The sequence below is a fragment of the Vicugna pacos genome, chromosome 34, assembly GCF_048564905.1.
Source record: "Vicugna pacos chromosome 34, VicPac4, whole genome shotgun sequence".
In the NCBI taxonomy this organism is placed as follows: Eukaryota; Metazoa; Chordata; class Mammalia; order Artiodactyla; family Camelidae; genus Vicugna; species Vicugna pacos.
The window spans coordinates 898,889-914,706 of record NC_133020.1 but is presented as its reverse complement, the minus strand read 5'-3'; the positions used below and the strand labels follow the sequence as shown (position 1 = coordinate 914,706).

At 48.2% G+C, this 15,818-nt stretch overlaps 1 protein-coding gene across 4 annotated transcripts in view; it reads right to left on the bottom strand.

The window, feature by feature from the left end:
- LOC140691263 (ankyrin repeat domain-containing protein 26-like) overlaps positions 1-15,818 on the bottom strand; it is a 50,214-nt gene that overhangs the window by 31,653 nt on the left and 2,743 nt on the right. For all 4 annotated transcript variants that reach the window (XM_072954328.1, XM_072954332.1, XM_072954329.1 and 1 more), the window contains exons 3-9: positions 7,753-7,905; positions 7,091-7,142; positions 6,644-6,713; positions 3,898-3,958; positions 3,623-3,810; positions 2,213-2,345; positions 1,744-1,805 (exon numbers count right to left, since the gene is read on the bottom strand). In XM_072954328.1, the coding sequence (XP_072810429.1) occupies positions 1,744-1,805; positions 2,213-2,345; positions 3,623-3,810; positions 3,898-3,958; positions 6,644-6,713; positions 7,091-7,142; positions 7,753-7,905 (719 nt within the window). The remainder of the gene's footprint in view (positions 1-1,743; positions 1,806-2,212; positions 2,346-3,622; positions 3,811-3,897; positions 3,959-6,643; positions 6,714-7,090; positions 7,143-7,752; positions 7,906-15,818) is intronic.

Here is a 15,818-nt window from a genome sequence, read left to right as displayed (position 1 = left end):
TAAACGTAGCTATGCAGCTCTTCAAAAAAGTACCATAAGCTTTACTTTACTTAGGGAAGAAGAAGAACACTCTTCAGTGACCACCCTCATGTGCCAGGCCCTTATGATGCACATTCTCTTCTCTACACACAACAATAATAACAGTGACTCTAAGGAGGTTACCCACTTGCTGCTCTTGCTGCTTCCTGGCCACTCCAAGATGCTGGAGTACCGTGATGAGCAGATGTGACCCGCTATTCTCTCTGTCCGGAACATCCCTCCCTTGGACCTTCGTGTGACTGGCTCCTTCCTGTCCGTCACCTGGCAGCTTTGGTCACACTCAGCTCTTTCCTGACTACCTAAATTTCACCCTTACTCCACCCCCGTCCTAACTACAAACTCCCCCACTGTTGTCGAACCTCACGCTCTCCACGTTCCTTATGTGAAGGACTTACTGTCCCTGATACAGGGTTCCTGTTTACTTGTTCTTCTGTTCCTGCCACTACAGCCTAACCCCTCAGCTGCTACATTCAGTGTCTTAACTGCCTGGTGCTAGTTGGTGTTCAGGAACAGGAATTTATTTAAGGTCAAAACATGGAAAATCCCCAGAAGGCGTCAAGTACCAAAGCACTACGTACCTATCGGAGATCTCCGATAATAGCCTACCGACACTCAACATACCCCAAGTGAGAAATCCCTGTGCCCGCTCTAACTTTCCCACTTTATTGTCCTTCAGATTTTAAAAAGGTGTCCTCAACATTTCAGTAGGTCACTAGTGGCCACTGTGATCATTCTTACATTTCTATAGCACCCTTTGCAGTTGACAACGTGTTTTCAGATTTGTTACCACATTTTTGTTCATGACACATAACCTGAGAGGTAGGCATCAGTACCATGTTTTTGAACGAGCTCACTGACATTCAAACAAGTCAGACAAGTTTTTCCAAGATCTCACAGTGGGTCAGAACCAGGATGCTACCACGTCTGCTGACTTCAAGTACAGGACCTGCCGAGATCCAAGAGTTCAGGCTCTTCTGACCTCTTTCCACGGCTATCACCTTGCAATAGGTCATCACTACCTTGTACTTAGCTTCCTTCAAGTTCGGTCGCCATAAAGGTACTCAGTGCATGCTATTTTCTACCCAAAATGGGCTGTCCTCAGTAAAACATCACTAAACCAAACTGGTGGTATTTTAATCCCACATATTTATTACTATTCCCCATGCTTTTGCTTCTCCTGAAATGTTCGCTGCAGATCTACTTGACAATCCAAATATAAAAATACTTTCAAGTCGCAGGCACTGTCTTCCCAAGGTCAAAGTGGTTAAACAAACAAAAACACCGGTTTTTTGTGTTTTTTTTTTTTTTAGTACAACCTGTTTCTCTCTGAATCTAAGAGTTTTACACATTCATTTATAACAAAGAAACAAACATCTGGTCACAGGCCGACCAAGAATTATTTTCTTCAGTTTTTAGAAAATGTAACTTCAGAACCCAAACCGATTCCCTGTGACTTCTAAGCCTTGGCTTTTGCACTACATACAGCAGTTTCATTAGGCGAGTCTGGAAAATTAACACAAGTGCACTCTGCAGTGGCATGACATGTAGCACGGAATGACTTTACTAAGTGAGGGTTAAAGTGAGGAACCAAAATTTTGCTGGGCAAATGTAAAAGTGAGAAAGTGAAGTCAAAACATCCCTCCATTTATGTTTCAACATCACGCAATGCTTACATTTGAACATAATAATAATAGAAGACAGTACCTCAAAAGCCCGGGATGATTCTGCATCTTTCTTTCCTTTGAATCTTAATGCTGGTGTTGCATCTACAAAATGCAGTCACAGATACATTAATGAGAACACATACCACTGGGAAGTTTAAATACACATAAGTCTATCTTGATTCATGAATATGTCAATAAATTAAAGTGGCACGGAAGAATTTCAGAGGGTTGAAGCATTTTCTGGAAGAAAACTTGGTCGTAGTTGGGATATTTATGAAGGAAGATGGCAAAAGAAAAACACTTAAGGAGAAATGGATATCAGATTTGGATCTACACACTTCAGATTTTTTACACTACTTTTTTTTTTTTTAATGGAGGTACCGGGAATTGAACCCAGGACCTCGTGCATGCTAAACGTGTGCTCTCCCACTGAGCTATACCCTCCCCCCTCCAACCACACTAGCTTTTAAGCAGAGAAGAAAACCCATAGATGCTCCCTGACTTCCCACCTCTGTCACTTTTGTGTGCTCCATCTCCATCAGTAGAAATCAACTTGCTCTGATCTGCTTGCTCCTTTAGAACACTGTTAATTGTCCGAGTGCCGTTCTCCTTTCCCCCAGTTTTTGGCTTTGTTGCCTCTCCCTATAAAAACAAAACACAATGTCACAAAAACCCAACATCAGAAAACATCATATTCCTACACTTGGTCATTCAATCAATCAGTCAGGAAGACAACATATAGTTACTGTATCCATCAAATCATAGGCATTCTCCTGGGAGAAGCTGGCAATATACATAAAAGACAGATTCTGCTCTACACTCTAGGGGAGGTAGAGACACATGAAAACGAATCAACACAGACAAGTTATCATTCAACAGCTCTACACCTGAAGTGAACAGATACAGTAAGGGCACAAAGGAGAGAAGAGACTTGCTGCATGCCAATAGCTCCGGGAATGCTGGGAAGACCAGACTGTGTCTTAAAAGACAGACCCAGTGCAAAGAGCAGATGTGAAGGGGGTTCTAAAAAGGGCAGCCTGAGCCGAAGGTCGAGGTGTGAAACAGCATGAGAAGTCACATGGAAAACTAGAACTCAGTTACTGGGGACGGAATGGAGAGACAAAATTTGCTAGATTAAATATAAGACATCACTTCATTAATTTAAATGTGAGGCTATCTAAAAAAATAACTTCAAGTTAAAACTAGCTTCCATAGGGAACTGTATTCAATATCTCACAAAAAAACTATAATGGGAAAGAAAGAAAAATTGGTTATATATATATATATATATATATATATATAACCAAATCACTTTACTGCACACCTGTAACTCATACAATACTGTACATCAACTACATTTGAATTAAAAAACAAACTTCTATAACCAAAAAGAAAAAAGGTGAGGGTCAAATTTTCTTTCTGTTGTTCATAAAATCAGCTCTATGTCCTTCAGAAGAGTCTGAGCACTTTCTTCCATGACCTGACTTTTCCTTCTCTTAATTTGAATTAGAGATAATTTCTGTCATAATGTGTGCTATAGAGTTCCTGCTCTCACTTAACCCCACTATTTCTGCTGTGTCTGTATAATCATCTCTCTCATTTTGACACTCACACATCTTGTCCTTATTAGATGAACGCTTCCCCTTTGTACCCCTGCCCATCTTCATATTCATCCAGCTGTTCTTTCCTGTTGCTCTCTTACTCTTTCTTTTCTTAATGGCATATCTGAGAACTGTTTATTGCCACCAACCTTTACAAATCTCAGTCCTGCACGTGTACCTCTCTTGTTGTCACACTGTTTTCTATTGTGATCTTGAGGACTTCCATTCCTCTGTAGGATCCTTTTCATCCCCATGAGAATCAGGGGGACGGTAAGTGAAAAAGCACAGGAAGGAAAAGTTAAAAACAAAACGGCTTACCTCTGAAACACCAGGGACTACTGAAGACGTGAGAGGTTCCGGTGCTGGGAAGGCAGGATGAGAAAAGCCTGAAACTTCAGTGGATGGTTGGGAAAAGGTTCTAACTGCATCTTCATTTTCACTATTAGAAATATGGTCCTCAAAGACGGTGCTAGTTCCTGGTTTCAAAACACCATCTTTTGCCTCTGCTGTAGTGAAAACAAGGTACGGTAGATGAAATGATCTGTAATTTCTCATCAGTGACAACACAAAAAGACAGTCTTCAAATAACTTACTGTTTATCACGGGTTCTTCCCAGGCCCGAATTAGCTTGGCAAATCTTGGATGCCGGACTTTCTAGAGAAGAAAATTGCAGCTTTAAGAACAACAAATATGAAATTGAATAAAGTAACTGTAACATTCCCCATTCCTAGATGATCTAACAAAGAGTGCTGGCTTTGGAGTCATTCAGATACGGATTCAAGTCCCGGGTCTGTCATTTACCAACCTACATCTTCTCATGGGGTGAGGATTATGACAGATGACCTCAGGGGTCCCAAAATGTTACTTTCTTTACCCCTCATTGATTATTATACAAACACTATGGTATCCATTAGATGACTTTCTTGACCAAAATGATCTAGAACAAAATCTTATACCTGATAGTTTAGAGTCGTATTGAAAAACCTCACATTAAGACATTTAAAGTGGTGGTTGTATTTTGAAATGTGTTTGCATGATTTATATATGTGTGAATGATCTCTCATGGGGGAAATATGAGAGTTTACTTTTCAGCAGTATCTTATTTGGATGAGTTAGAACGGCAAACAGTATAAGCTACTTCTATTCCATTCACCAAAAAGCTAAAGACAAATGGTTGTTCAAAGTCAGTTACTTCTAAGAAAGAGAAATAAGAACAAAAGTAATTCTGAGGGGCAATGACTCATGAGTGAAAGCCACACACACAGTAAACAGAAAGCTGTCACTAAGTATGTTCACAGAGGCAGAGTGAGATGGAATGAAAGAGCAGACACCGAGGAAGTGTTTTCTGCAGAGAAATATTAGGTTTGGGGAAAATCATTAAAAAAAAAAGTGGGGAGGAGGAAGAAAAGAAAAAATGAGACATGACTAGTGAAGTACAAACTTAAGGCAAGTAAAAAGGAAAATGTAAGTATAACAAGGCATGTGGAGAAATATATGTATTTCAGCAATTATATATAATAGATCAGGGATGTATCAGTATTGTTAGGGATATACGATGAGTGAAAGCCTCTGTTTTACCTTTTTATTATATATATAAAAATATATAAGTTATATATGCAAGTATATATATTATTCAGCAAATTTTATAAAAATATGAAAATATATGGCATATAAAACATATACATAAAACAAAGGCCTTTCTTCATAGTATATCCCCAATAATACTGACTTGTATTACTCCACAACTGTTTGTTTGTAAACACTGCTATAAGTAACAGTTAAATTTTGTCACTGTAAGTCACTCAATTGAACATGGTCATCTCTCACTACCTGAATGCTGCAAATTATTACTAGAGGGAGAGAAAAATAGATTTTAGAAAGTTCCTAACACATCAGCTTTCCACCTAGACAAAGAACTGGTAATCAGGATTCTAAGGATAATAGATAGCTTGAAAAGATATATTTCATGGAACATGAGAGGGGGCTAAAAGAAGGTTAAAAAGTTTTCATCTCAAATTCTAAGCTCACAGTTGCTGGATACTGAAAACCAGACTGTAACCTTTTCCTATTTATCATATACTTCTTATCTATTTCCTCGGCATTTATGACATATTTCCTCTCATAACAACTGAACTTTTACAGCCTAAACAAAGGGAATAGAAATTTAAGTCATATTTTTAGAATCTGAATAGATTTCACTATGACATAGTACGCATATTATATTACCTGTACCATCAAATAGATTTCATTATGATAGAGTGTGCATGTTGTATCACCTGCAGCATGGTGCAGAATTCCATGTCTCCTCATGCACTCACATTCATAAAATACTAAAATGCTTCTTACATTTAAGACCTTATTCTAGGTGCTCCAGGAAATGCACAATTACGTTCCCTAATCTCTAGCGGTGTATAGTGATGCAGGGGCTATAAGATGAATATGTAAATAACTACACTACAAAATGTCTGAAACTTGAAATTTTAGAATGGGACACGGGGACTGGACATACTTTTTAAAACTGTAATATGAAAGAATTCTGAAATAGGTTTCATCATATGGTTGTTATTAAGAGTCTACTTTTAAAGCTGGCTGTTATTTTAGGGAAAACATGTATTCTTCAGTTAGATGCAGAGTTTTGAATATATTCATAATGGGATAATTTAGAAAACACAGAGGAATCTCTTTATAATATGGATTTTGAGAAACAGAATTTTAATTTCTAAATTTCTAGAATTTCAACTATTATTTTAAGTCTTAATGTAGAACCAGAGATAGAAATAAAGTAAAAAACAAAACAAAACAAAACAACCCTCTTTCCTCACAACTCTCTGATACCAAAATAATAAGTGTCCAAGGGGGAAAAAAAAAGATACATGCTACGTAAGTTTTGGAACTGAAAGGCCCCAGGAAGAGGCCATGGCTATCACAGTAAGTAGCTGTGTGCACTGAAGAGGTCCCTGAGGCACGAGTATTATACAAATGCCATCAGTGTGGTTTGAAAGTCAAAGAATCCTTATCTTTGGCCAAGCTTCACACCTCCTCTGTTGTGGGAAACCTTTCCACAGTACAACTTTCCTGTCACGATCTATTTTCTAGTCCATTTTGCTTCAGCCTCATCTTCAGTACTTACCAAAGTAAAAAAAAAAAAAAAAAAAGAAAGAAAGAAAGAAAAAGAAAAGAAAAAAACCTGCCATATTTTAATAAAATGGTTTACTCAGACCAACTTTCTCATACAAACATAAAACAATGATAGGCAGAACACTGCTAAATTTTAAGAGTAAATACTACACAAAACTAAATTCAGAGCAGAAAAGTTAATTTCACAAGAAAACACTTTACCTTGGCAGCAAGATCTAAGTTACCATCTGATGGAGGCCGTGAATCATCAATATCATGTTTGGGTGAAATACTTTGAAGAAAAATACACATCATAAATGAGTGAGTTCATTTCTTTAAACAAACAAGTCACACAAGTCTATGCTGAGTGATGAGAAAGCAGAGTTGGGAGCCAGGCTGCCTGATGGTTAAGTCACAGGTTAACTACTTGTTAACCATGGAATCATGGGTCAACTAGTCAACCTCCTTAAGCTACAGCTGCCTAATTAAGTAGAAGTAAGCTATAACAGCACAGCTACTCTGCAAAGCTGTTGTGGTGACTGTATGAGGTAACAAATGTCAAGTACATAACACGGTGTCTAACCCAGGTAGGACACTCAACAAGCCTTGTTTCTTTTCTCTGTGTTCCCTCAGTCAGCATGTAATTTTTAAAAATCCATAAAATCCTACCTGCTTACAGAGATGTCTTCAAACCTTGGTGCAACCTTAATCACTGAAATCTCTATTAAAGAAGAAAGTAAAATAGAGTTTATATGGGCAATAGAAAAATACAGAATATTAAAAGTATGAGATCACTGTTTTGTTAAAAAGCATTCCATTGGGACCACACCTGGAGACTACACACTTGAGTGAATATGGAGTATACTCCTGGTAAGTAATTAATGCATAAAAACCACTTCCCCTCCTTTATATTTATCAAAAAAGAGGGTGTTTATCCAAATTTGATATTTTAAAGTGAACTGCTGTTTACAAGGACCAAAATCCCAACCAAACTTTATGAGACTCACAAAAGAATGATAATCATTAGTAGAATCAGTATCATAAACTGACAATGTCAAGCTTACATAGCATGGTATTTCTGGACGACACCCATGGGACAAACCCACCCTGCCATTCGGCTTTGTCAACCTCATGTTGTCTGGGCACGGTCATCCCTATTCGCTCACATACGGTCTAGGGCTGCTTTCACACTGCAATGGCAGACATGAGTGGATGTGACAGACATCACATGGCCTAAAATATTGACTCTCTGGCCCTTTACAGAAAAAGATTGTGCATCCCTGCTTTATGTCATAACAGGAAACCCTAAGACTCAAATCGAATTTTCTTACTCTTCTGCTCAACATTCTTCAGTGGATCCATGCAGCTGCCATTGCTGGTTCCCAACTCGACAACCTTTTCTTCTTCGTTGTCCTTGCTGGACAATTGCAACTTTTCTCGGATGTTTTCTGCCCCAGTATGCGAAGAAGGTAAGCTCTCCTTAGCTGCGAAAAGAGAAATGATTGTCTTACGGTCATCACAGTAACTGCATTTCCTTTCCCAGTGGCTGCTTTAGGAATGAGCATGTGATGTAGCCCAGCCAATAAGATGCTAGGGGAAGTCTACCGGGAGCGTCTCTGTTTCCTTCCTAGTTAACAGGAAACATGCAGAGAGAAGCAGCCCTCCTCGTCTGCGGATACTGTCAGGTGAGAAGATGACGCTTGGAGCTGCTGCCAATCAGCAGACCAGGAAAGGCGACATTAACACCAGCAGCCTCACAGCTGAAGGAGGGACAGCGTCTGGGATCCTGACGACATCACCGAACCTTCTAACCAATCCTGACTCCTGTTGCGCTAGCCAGTTACTTAGGGCTCCTATTATTATTTGCACCTAAAAGCATTCTGACAATTTTCCCAAGGTCTACAGCAGACCTACTTTCTATAGTACCAGAAAGGCTTTCAGAAGCGTGTCTGAGCTAGGTAGTCACCTCATTCCCAACCATTCCTACAGCATCCTTTCTGCACCAACAAAATGAAACTCATCGATCCTGCAAAGTTCACTGGCACATCTTAGCCTCTGAACCACTGTCCTTTCTGCCAAATGTAATCTTCAAAGATGTCCCGCCCACCAAACACTGAACTTCTGCCTCCTTCCCTGGCAAACTTCTACTCGCTCTGCGTGGCTTACCTGACATCCTACCCACTTTTAAAAAACTTCTTTCCTCACCATGGACTTAAAAGTATTTGGTACATATTAAATACCAATAAAAAATACATAAAGACAGTTACAAAGTCCTAGTGGGCTCTGGGACACAGTACGCACAGAATAAAGTAAAGCCAATCATAAAAATGAGGATGACGGTAGCAAGCTCCCGGAGGCCAGGAACTGTGCTTGTGACCTGTTTGCATTCTGTAACATCAGAGTGGTGCTTAGTACCTAAAAGACACTTGATAGTCATCTGTTAAGTGGATGAATTAACAGATAAGAATGTTTTCTTTGAAAATTCTGTTTAAAAAATATACAGACATTAACCAGGGACAACTCTGTTGTGTTATGAGCACCTTGAAGACTAAAACTCTGTCTTTTCCATCTTTGTATTTCCTACAACAGAAGTTCTTTGCTTGATCAAGGTGTACTAAGTTAAAGGTGCCCTCATACAGTTCAGACTGAACAGCATGCTAGGAGTCACATCTAGGCAACACAGTCATCATCTTTTTTTTTTTTATGTGAAGCACTTCTGTGCTTTTTTTTACAATTTGTTGAGTCCTGTCCTGAGTTGTGCTGAGTATTTATTATGACAATCCTTTAACTAATGGCAATAGAAAATCTTTTCCTAACAAAATAGTTTCATGACAAGTATCCCCAAAAAAGAAGAAATCATCTGGCTCTCATGCAGACAACATATCTCATTCTGTTTGCACTTCTGAGGAATGAAATTGGTGAAACTGGGCCTGCACAAACATTGGCCTGTACACTCCTGGGCTTCCACACTCCTGTACCTGCTCCCCCCTGTGACTACATACTCCTCGGCCTGCAAACTCCTGGTCCTGAACACTCCTGGGCCTGAACACTACTGGCCCTGCACACTCTTGGGCCAGCACTCTTCTGGCCCAGCACACTCCTGCGCCTTCCAATTCCTGGGCCTGCCCCCAATTCGGCCGGCCCTATCCTGGGCCTGCACACTCTGGGCCTGCACACTACTGGGACTGCTCCCACTTGTGCCTGCACACACCTGGTTCTGCTCACTCCTCGGTCTGCTCCCTCCTGTGCCTGCACACTCCTGGGCATGTACACGCCTGGGCCTGCCCTCTGCTTGGTGGGTACGGTCCTGGGACTCCCCATTCCTGCGCCTGAACACCCTTGGGCCTGCCCTTTCTTGGGCCTGCACACTCTGGGGCCTGACGTCCCCTGGTTCTGCACACTACAGGGACTGAACACTCCTGGGCCTGCACACTGCTGGGTCTGCACAGCCCTGGGCCGCACACTCCTGTCTCTGCACACTCCGGTGTCTGCACACTCCTGGGCCTGTACACACCTGGACCTGCCCTGGACTGGGCTTGCACCCTCCTGGGCCTGCACACTCCACGGCCTGCACACTCCTGGGTCTGCACACTACTGGGGCTGCTCCCACTTGTGCCTGCACACTCCTGGGCCTGCACAATCCTTGCCCTGCACACTCCTGGGGGTGCACACTGCTTGGTCTGCACACTCCTGGGCCTGCACATTCCAGGGATTGTCCTCTCCAGGGTCTGTACATTCCTGGGCCTGCACCTTCCTTGTCCTGCGCACTCCTCTGTCTGCACACTCCTGGGCCTGCACACTCCTGGGCCTGCAAACTCCAGGGCCTGCACACACATGGGCCTGTACACTCCTGGGCCCGCCCTGGCCTGGGCCTGAGTATTCCTTTTCCTGCACACTCCACTGTCTGCACACTCCTGGGCCTGCCCACTCCTGGACCTACACAATGTTGGGCCTGCACACACCTGGGCCTGTATACCCCTGGACCTGCACACACCTGTGACTGATCCCTCCTGTGTCTGCACACTCCAGGGCCTGCACACTCCTGGGCCTTCCCTCTCCTGGGACTGCCCCCAATTCGGCCGGCCCTCTCCTGGACCTGTACATTCTTGGGCCTTCACACTACTGGGCCTGCTCCCACTTGTGCCTGCACACACCTGGGCCTGCACAACCCACGGCCTGCCCTCTCCTGGGCCTGCACACTCCTGGACCTGTGCACACCTGGGCCTGCCCTGTCCTGGGCCCGCACAATCCCTCGGGTGCACACTCCTGGGCCTGCACACTCCTAGGCCTGTACACTCCTGGATATGCACACCCCTGTCTCTGCACACTCCGGTGTCTGCACACTCCTTGGCTTTCACACTCATTAGCCTGCTCCCTCCTGTGCCTGCACACTACTAGGCCTGCTCCCACCTATGCCGACACACTTCTTCGCCTGTCCCTCCTGTGCCGTCACAATCCTGGGACTGCACGGTCCTGTCTCTGCACACTCCTGGTCCTGCACACTCCTGGGCCCGTACACTCCTCTGTCTGCACAGTCCTGGGCCTGCACACTGCTGGGCCTGCCCCCAATTCGGCCGGCCCTCTCCTGGACCTGTACATTCTTGGGCCTTCACACTACTGGGCCTGCTCCCACTTGTGCCTGCACACACCTGGGACTGCACACTCCTCGGCCTGCTCCCTCCTGTGCCTGCACAGTCCTGCGCATGCACTCTCATGGGCCTGCACAATCCTGGATCTGTACACTCCTGGGCCTTCCCTGGCATGGGCTTTCTCTGGCCTGGGCTTGCACATAACAGGGCCCGCACACTCCTGGATTGCACACACCTGGGCCTGCACACTCCTCGGTCTGCACACTCCTTTACCTGCTCCCTCCTGTGACTGCATACTCCTGGGCAAGCACAGTCTTCGGCCTACACACCCCTGGCCCTGCCGTACCCCAGGCCAGCGCCCCCTCGTCTGACCCTCTCACAAGCCTGCACACTCCTGGGGCTGCACAATACAGGGCCTGTACGCATCTATCCCTACACACTCCTAGGCCTGCAAACTCCGGGGTCTCCTCCCTCCTGTACCTACACACTCCTGGGCCTGCACAATCCAGGGCCTGCAGACTCCTGGGACTGCACACACCAGGGCCTGCACTCTCCTGGACCTGTGCACACCAGGGCCTGCACGAACATCGGCCTATTAACTCCTGGGCTTGCACACTCCTGTACCTACACACTCCTGAGCCTGCACATTCCGGGGCATGCCCTCTCCTGGGCCTGCACACTCCAAGGACTGCACACACCTGGGCCTGCTCACTCCTGTGACTGCATACTCCTCGGCCTACAAACTCCTGGTCCTGCACACTCCTTGGCCTACCCCATTTGGCCCTGCCCTCTCCTGTGATGGCCCTCACCTTTCCTGCACACTCCAGGGCCTGAACACTACTGGCCCTGCACACTCATGGGCCTGCACACTTCTGGCCCTGCACACTCCAGGGCCTGCCTTCACCTGGGCCCACACAATCCCTCGTCTGCACACCCCTGGCCTGCACTCTTCTGGGCCTTCCCTCTCCTGGGCCTGCCCCCAATTCGGCCAGCCCTCTCCTGGACCTGTACATTCTTGGGCCTTCACACTCCTTGTTCTGCTCCCACCTGTGCCTGCACACTCCTGGGCATGCACACTCCTGGGCCTGCACACTCCTGGATCTGTACAGTCCTGGGCCTTCCCTGGCATGGGCCTTCTCTGGCCTGGGCTTGCACACTACTGGGCCCACACACTCCTGGATTGCACAGTCATGGGCCTGCACACTCCAGGACATGCACAACCTTGAGCCTGAACACACCTGGGCCTGTATACTCCTGATTTTGCACACTCCTGGGCCTGAACACTGCTGGGCCTGCACAGCCCTAGGCCTGTACAAACCTGGGCTTGCACACTCCTCTCTCTGCACAGTCCGGAGTCTGCACACGCCTGGGCCTGCAACTCCTGGGCCTGCACACACCGGGGCCTGCCCTCTCTGGGTCTGCACACACCTGGGACAGCACACGCCTGGGCATGTACACTCCTGGATCTGCACACAACTGGGCCTGGACACTCCTGCGACAGCACACTCCTGGGCCTGTACAATCCTGGACCTGCCCTGGTCTGGGCCTGCACCCTCCTTGGCCTGCACACTCCTCTGTCTGCACACTCCTGGGCCTGAACACTTCTGGCCCTGCACACTGTTGGGCCTATCTTCTCCTGGGCCCGCACAATCCCTCGTGTGCACACTCCTTGGCCTGCACACTCCTGGGCCTTCCCCATAAATGGCCTGCCCCCAATTCTGCTGGCCCACTCCTGGACTTGCACACTCTTGGGCCTGCACACTACTGGTCCTGCTCCCACTTGTGCCTGCACAATCCTGGGCCTACACACTCCAGGGCCTGTACATTTCTGCACCTGTTCCCTCCTTTACCTGCACACTGCTGTGCCGACACTCTCCCAGGCCTGTACACTCCTGAGCCTGCCCTGGCCTGAGCCTGCACCCCCCTGGGCCTGCACACTCTTCTGTCTGCACACTACTGGGCCTTCCTTCTCTTGGGCCTGCCCCCAATTCGGCCGGCACTCTTCTGGACCTGCACACTCCTGGGCCTGACCTATCTTAGGCATGCACAGTCCTGGATCTGCACACTTCTGGGCCTGCCCCCTCCAGTGCCATCACACTTCTGGGACTGCACACTTGTGCGCCTGCACACTCCTGGATCTGTACAGTCCTGGGCCTTCCCTGGCATCGGCCTTCTCTGGCCTGGGCTGCACACTACTGGGCCTGCACACTCCTGGATTGCACACTCATGGGCCTGCACACTCCAGGACATGCACAACCTTGAGCCTGAACACACCTGGGCCTGTATACTCCTGATTTTGCACACTCCTGGGCCTGAACACTGCTGGGCCTGCACAGCCTTAGGCCTGTACAAACCTGGGCCTGCACACTCCTGTCTCTGCACACTCCGGAGTCTGCACACGCCTGGGCCTGCACACTCCTGGTCCTGTACACTCATGGGCCAGCACCCTCCTTGGCCTGCACACACCTTTGTCTGCACACTCCTGGGCCTGCAAACTTCAGGACCTGCACACTCCTGGGACAGCAGACTCCTGGGCCTTCACACTTCTGGACACCTGCGCACCCTTGGGCCTGCATGAACCTGGGCTTGTACACTCCTAGGTCTCCTCCCATGTATGCCTGCACACTCCTAGCCCTGTTCCCACCTGTGCCGGCACACTCCTGGGCCTGCACACTCCTGTCTCTGTACACTCCAGTGTCTTCACACTCTTGGGCCTGCACACTCGTGTGCTGTCACACTTCTGGGACAAAACACTTGTGCGCCTGCACACTCCTGGCCCTGCACACTCCTGGGACTGTACACTCCTGGGCCTGTCCTGGCCTGGGCCTGGACACTAATGGCCATGCACACTCCTGGACCTGCGCAAACCTGGGCCTTCACAAACCTGGGACTGTACACTCCTGGGACTGCAAAGTCCTGTACCTGCACACTCCTTTACCTGCTCTCTCCTGTGACTACATACTCCTGGGCCTGCACACTCCTGGGGGTTCACACTGTTTGGCCTGCACACTCCTGGGCCTGCACACTCCTAGGCCTGCATATTCGACGGCCTGACCTCTCCAGGGCCTGCACACTCCTGGGACTGCACACACCTGGGCCTGCACGCTCCTGGACCTGCGCAAACCTGGGCCTTCACGAACCTGGGACTGTACACTCCTGGGCCTGCAAAGTCCTGTACCTGTACATTCTTTAACCTGCTCTCTCCTGTGACTACATACTCCTGGGCCTGCAATCTCCAAGTCCTGCACACTCCTGGGCCTTAACACTACAGGCCCTGCACACTGTTGGGCCTGCACACTTCTGGCCCTGCACACTCCTGGGCCTGCCCTCTCCTGGGCCCGCACAATCCCTCATGTGCACACTCCTGGGCCTGCACACTCCTGCGCCTTCCCTCTCCTGGGCCTGCCACCAATTCGGCCGGCCCTCTCCTACCCCTGCACACTCTTGGGCCTGCACACTACTGGGCCTGCTCCCACGTGTGCCTGCACACACCTGGGCCTGCACATTTCTCGGTCTGCTCCCTCCTGTGCCTCCACACTCCTGGGTATGCACACTCCTGTACCTGCTCACTCCTGGACCTGTACACTCCTGGGCCTTCCCTGGCCTGGGCCTTCACTGGCCTAGGCTTGCACACTACTGGGCCTGCACACTGCTCGAACTGCACACTCATGGGCCTGCACACCACAGGACCTGCACAATCTTGGGCATTAACACACCTGGACCTGTATACTCCTGATTCTCTACACTCCAGGGCCTGAACACTGCTGGGCCTCACAGTCCTGGGCATGCATACTCCTGGGCCTACACACTCCAGGGTCTGTACCCTCCTGGGCCTGCACTGGCCTGGGCCTGCACCCTCCTTGGCCTGCACACTCCTCTGTCTGCACACTCCTGGGCCTGCACAAGGTTGGGCCTGCACACACCTGGGCCTGTATACTCCTGGACCTGCACACTCCTGTGACTGATCCCTACTGTGTCTGCACACTCCTGGGCCTGCACACTGCTGGGCCTGCCCTCTCCTGGGCCCGCACAATCCCTCGAGTGCACACTCAGGGCCTGCACACTCATGGGCCTTCCCTCTTCTGGGCCTGCCTCCAATTCGGCCGGCCCTCTCCTGGACCTGCACACTCCTGGGCCTGTACACTCCAGAGCCTGCGTTCTCCTAGGCCCGCACACTCCTGGGACAGCACACACCTGGGCCTGCACACTCCTGGACCTGCGCACACCTCGACCTGCATGAACCTGGGCCTGTACACTCCTGGGCCTGTTACCACCTATGCCTGTGCACACCTAGGCTTGTTCCCATCTGTGCCGGCACACTCCTGGGGCTACACACGGATTGGAATGCACAGCCCTGGGCCTGTACAATACTGGGCCTTCACTCTCCTGTCTCTGCACACTCTGGTCTGCACACTCCTTGGCCTGCCCACTCCTGAGCGTGCTCCCTCCTGTGCCGGCACAATCCTGGGCCTGCTCCCACCTATGCTGACACACTTCTGCGCCTGTCCCTCTTGTGCCGTCACAATCCTGGGACTGCACACTACTGTCTCTGCACACTCCAGTGTCTGCACACTCCTGGCCCTGCACACTCCTGCACCTGTTCCCTCCTTTACCTGCACACTGCTGTGCCGACACTCTCCCGGGCCTGTACTCTCCTGGGCCTTCCCTGGCCTGGGCCTGCACCCTCCTTGGCCTGCACACTCCTCTGTCTGCACATTCTTGGGCCTGCATACTTCTTGCCCTGCACATTGCTGGGCCTGCCTTATCCTGGGCCAGTACAATCCCTCGTGTGCACACCCCTGGGCCTG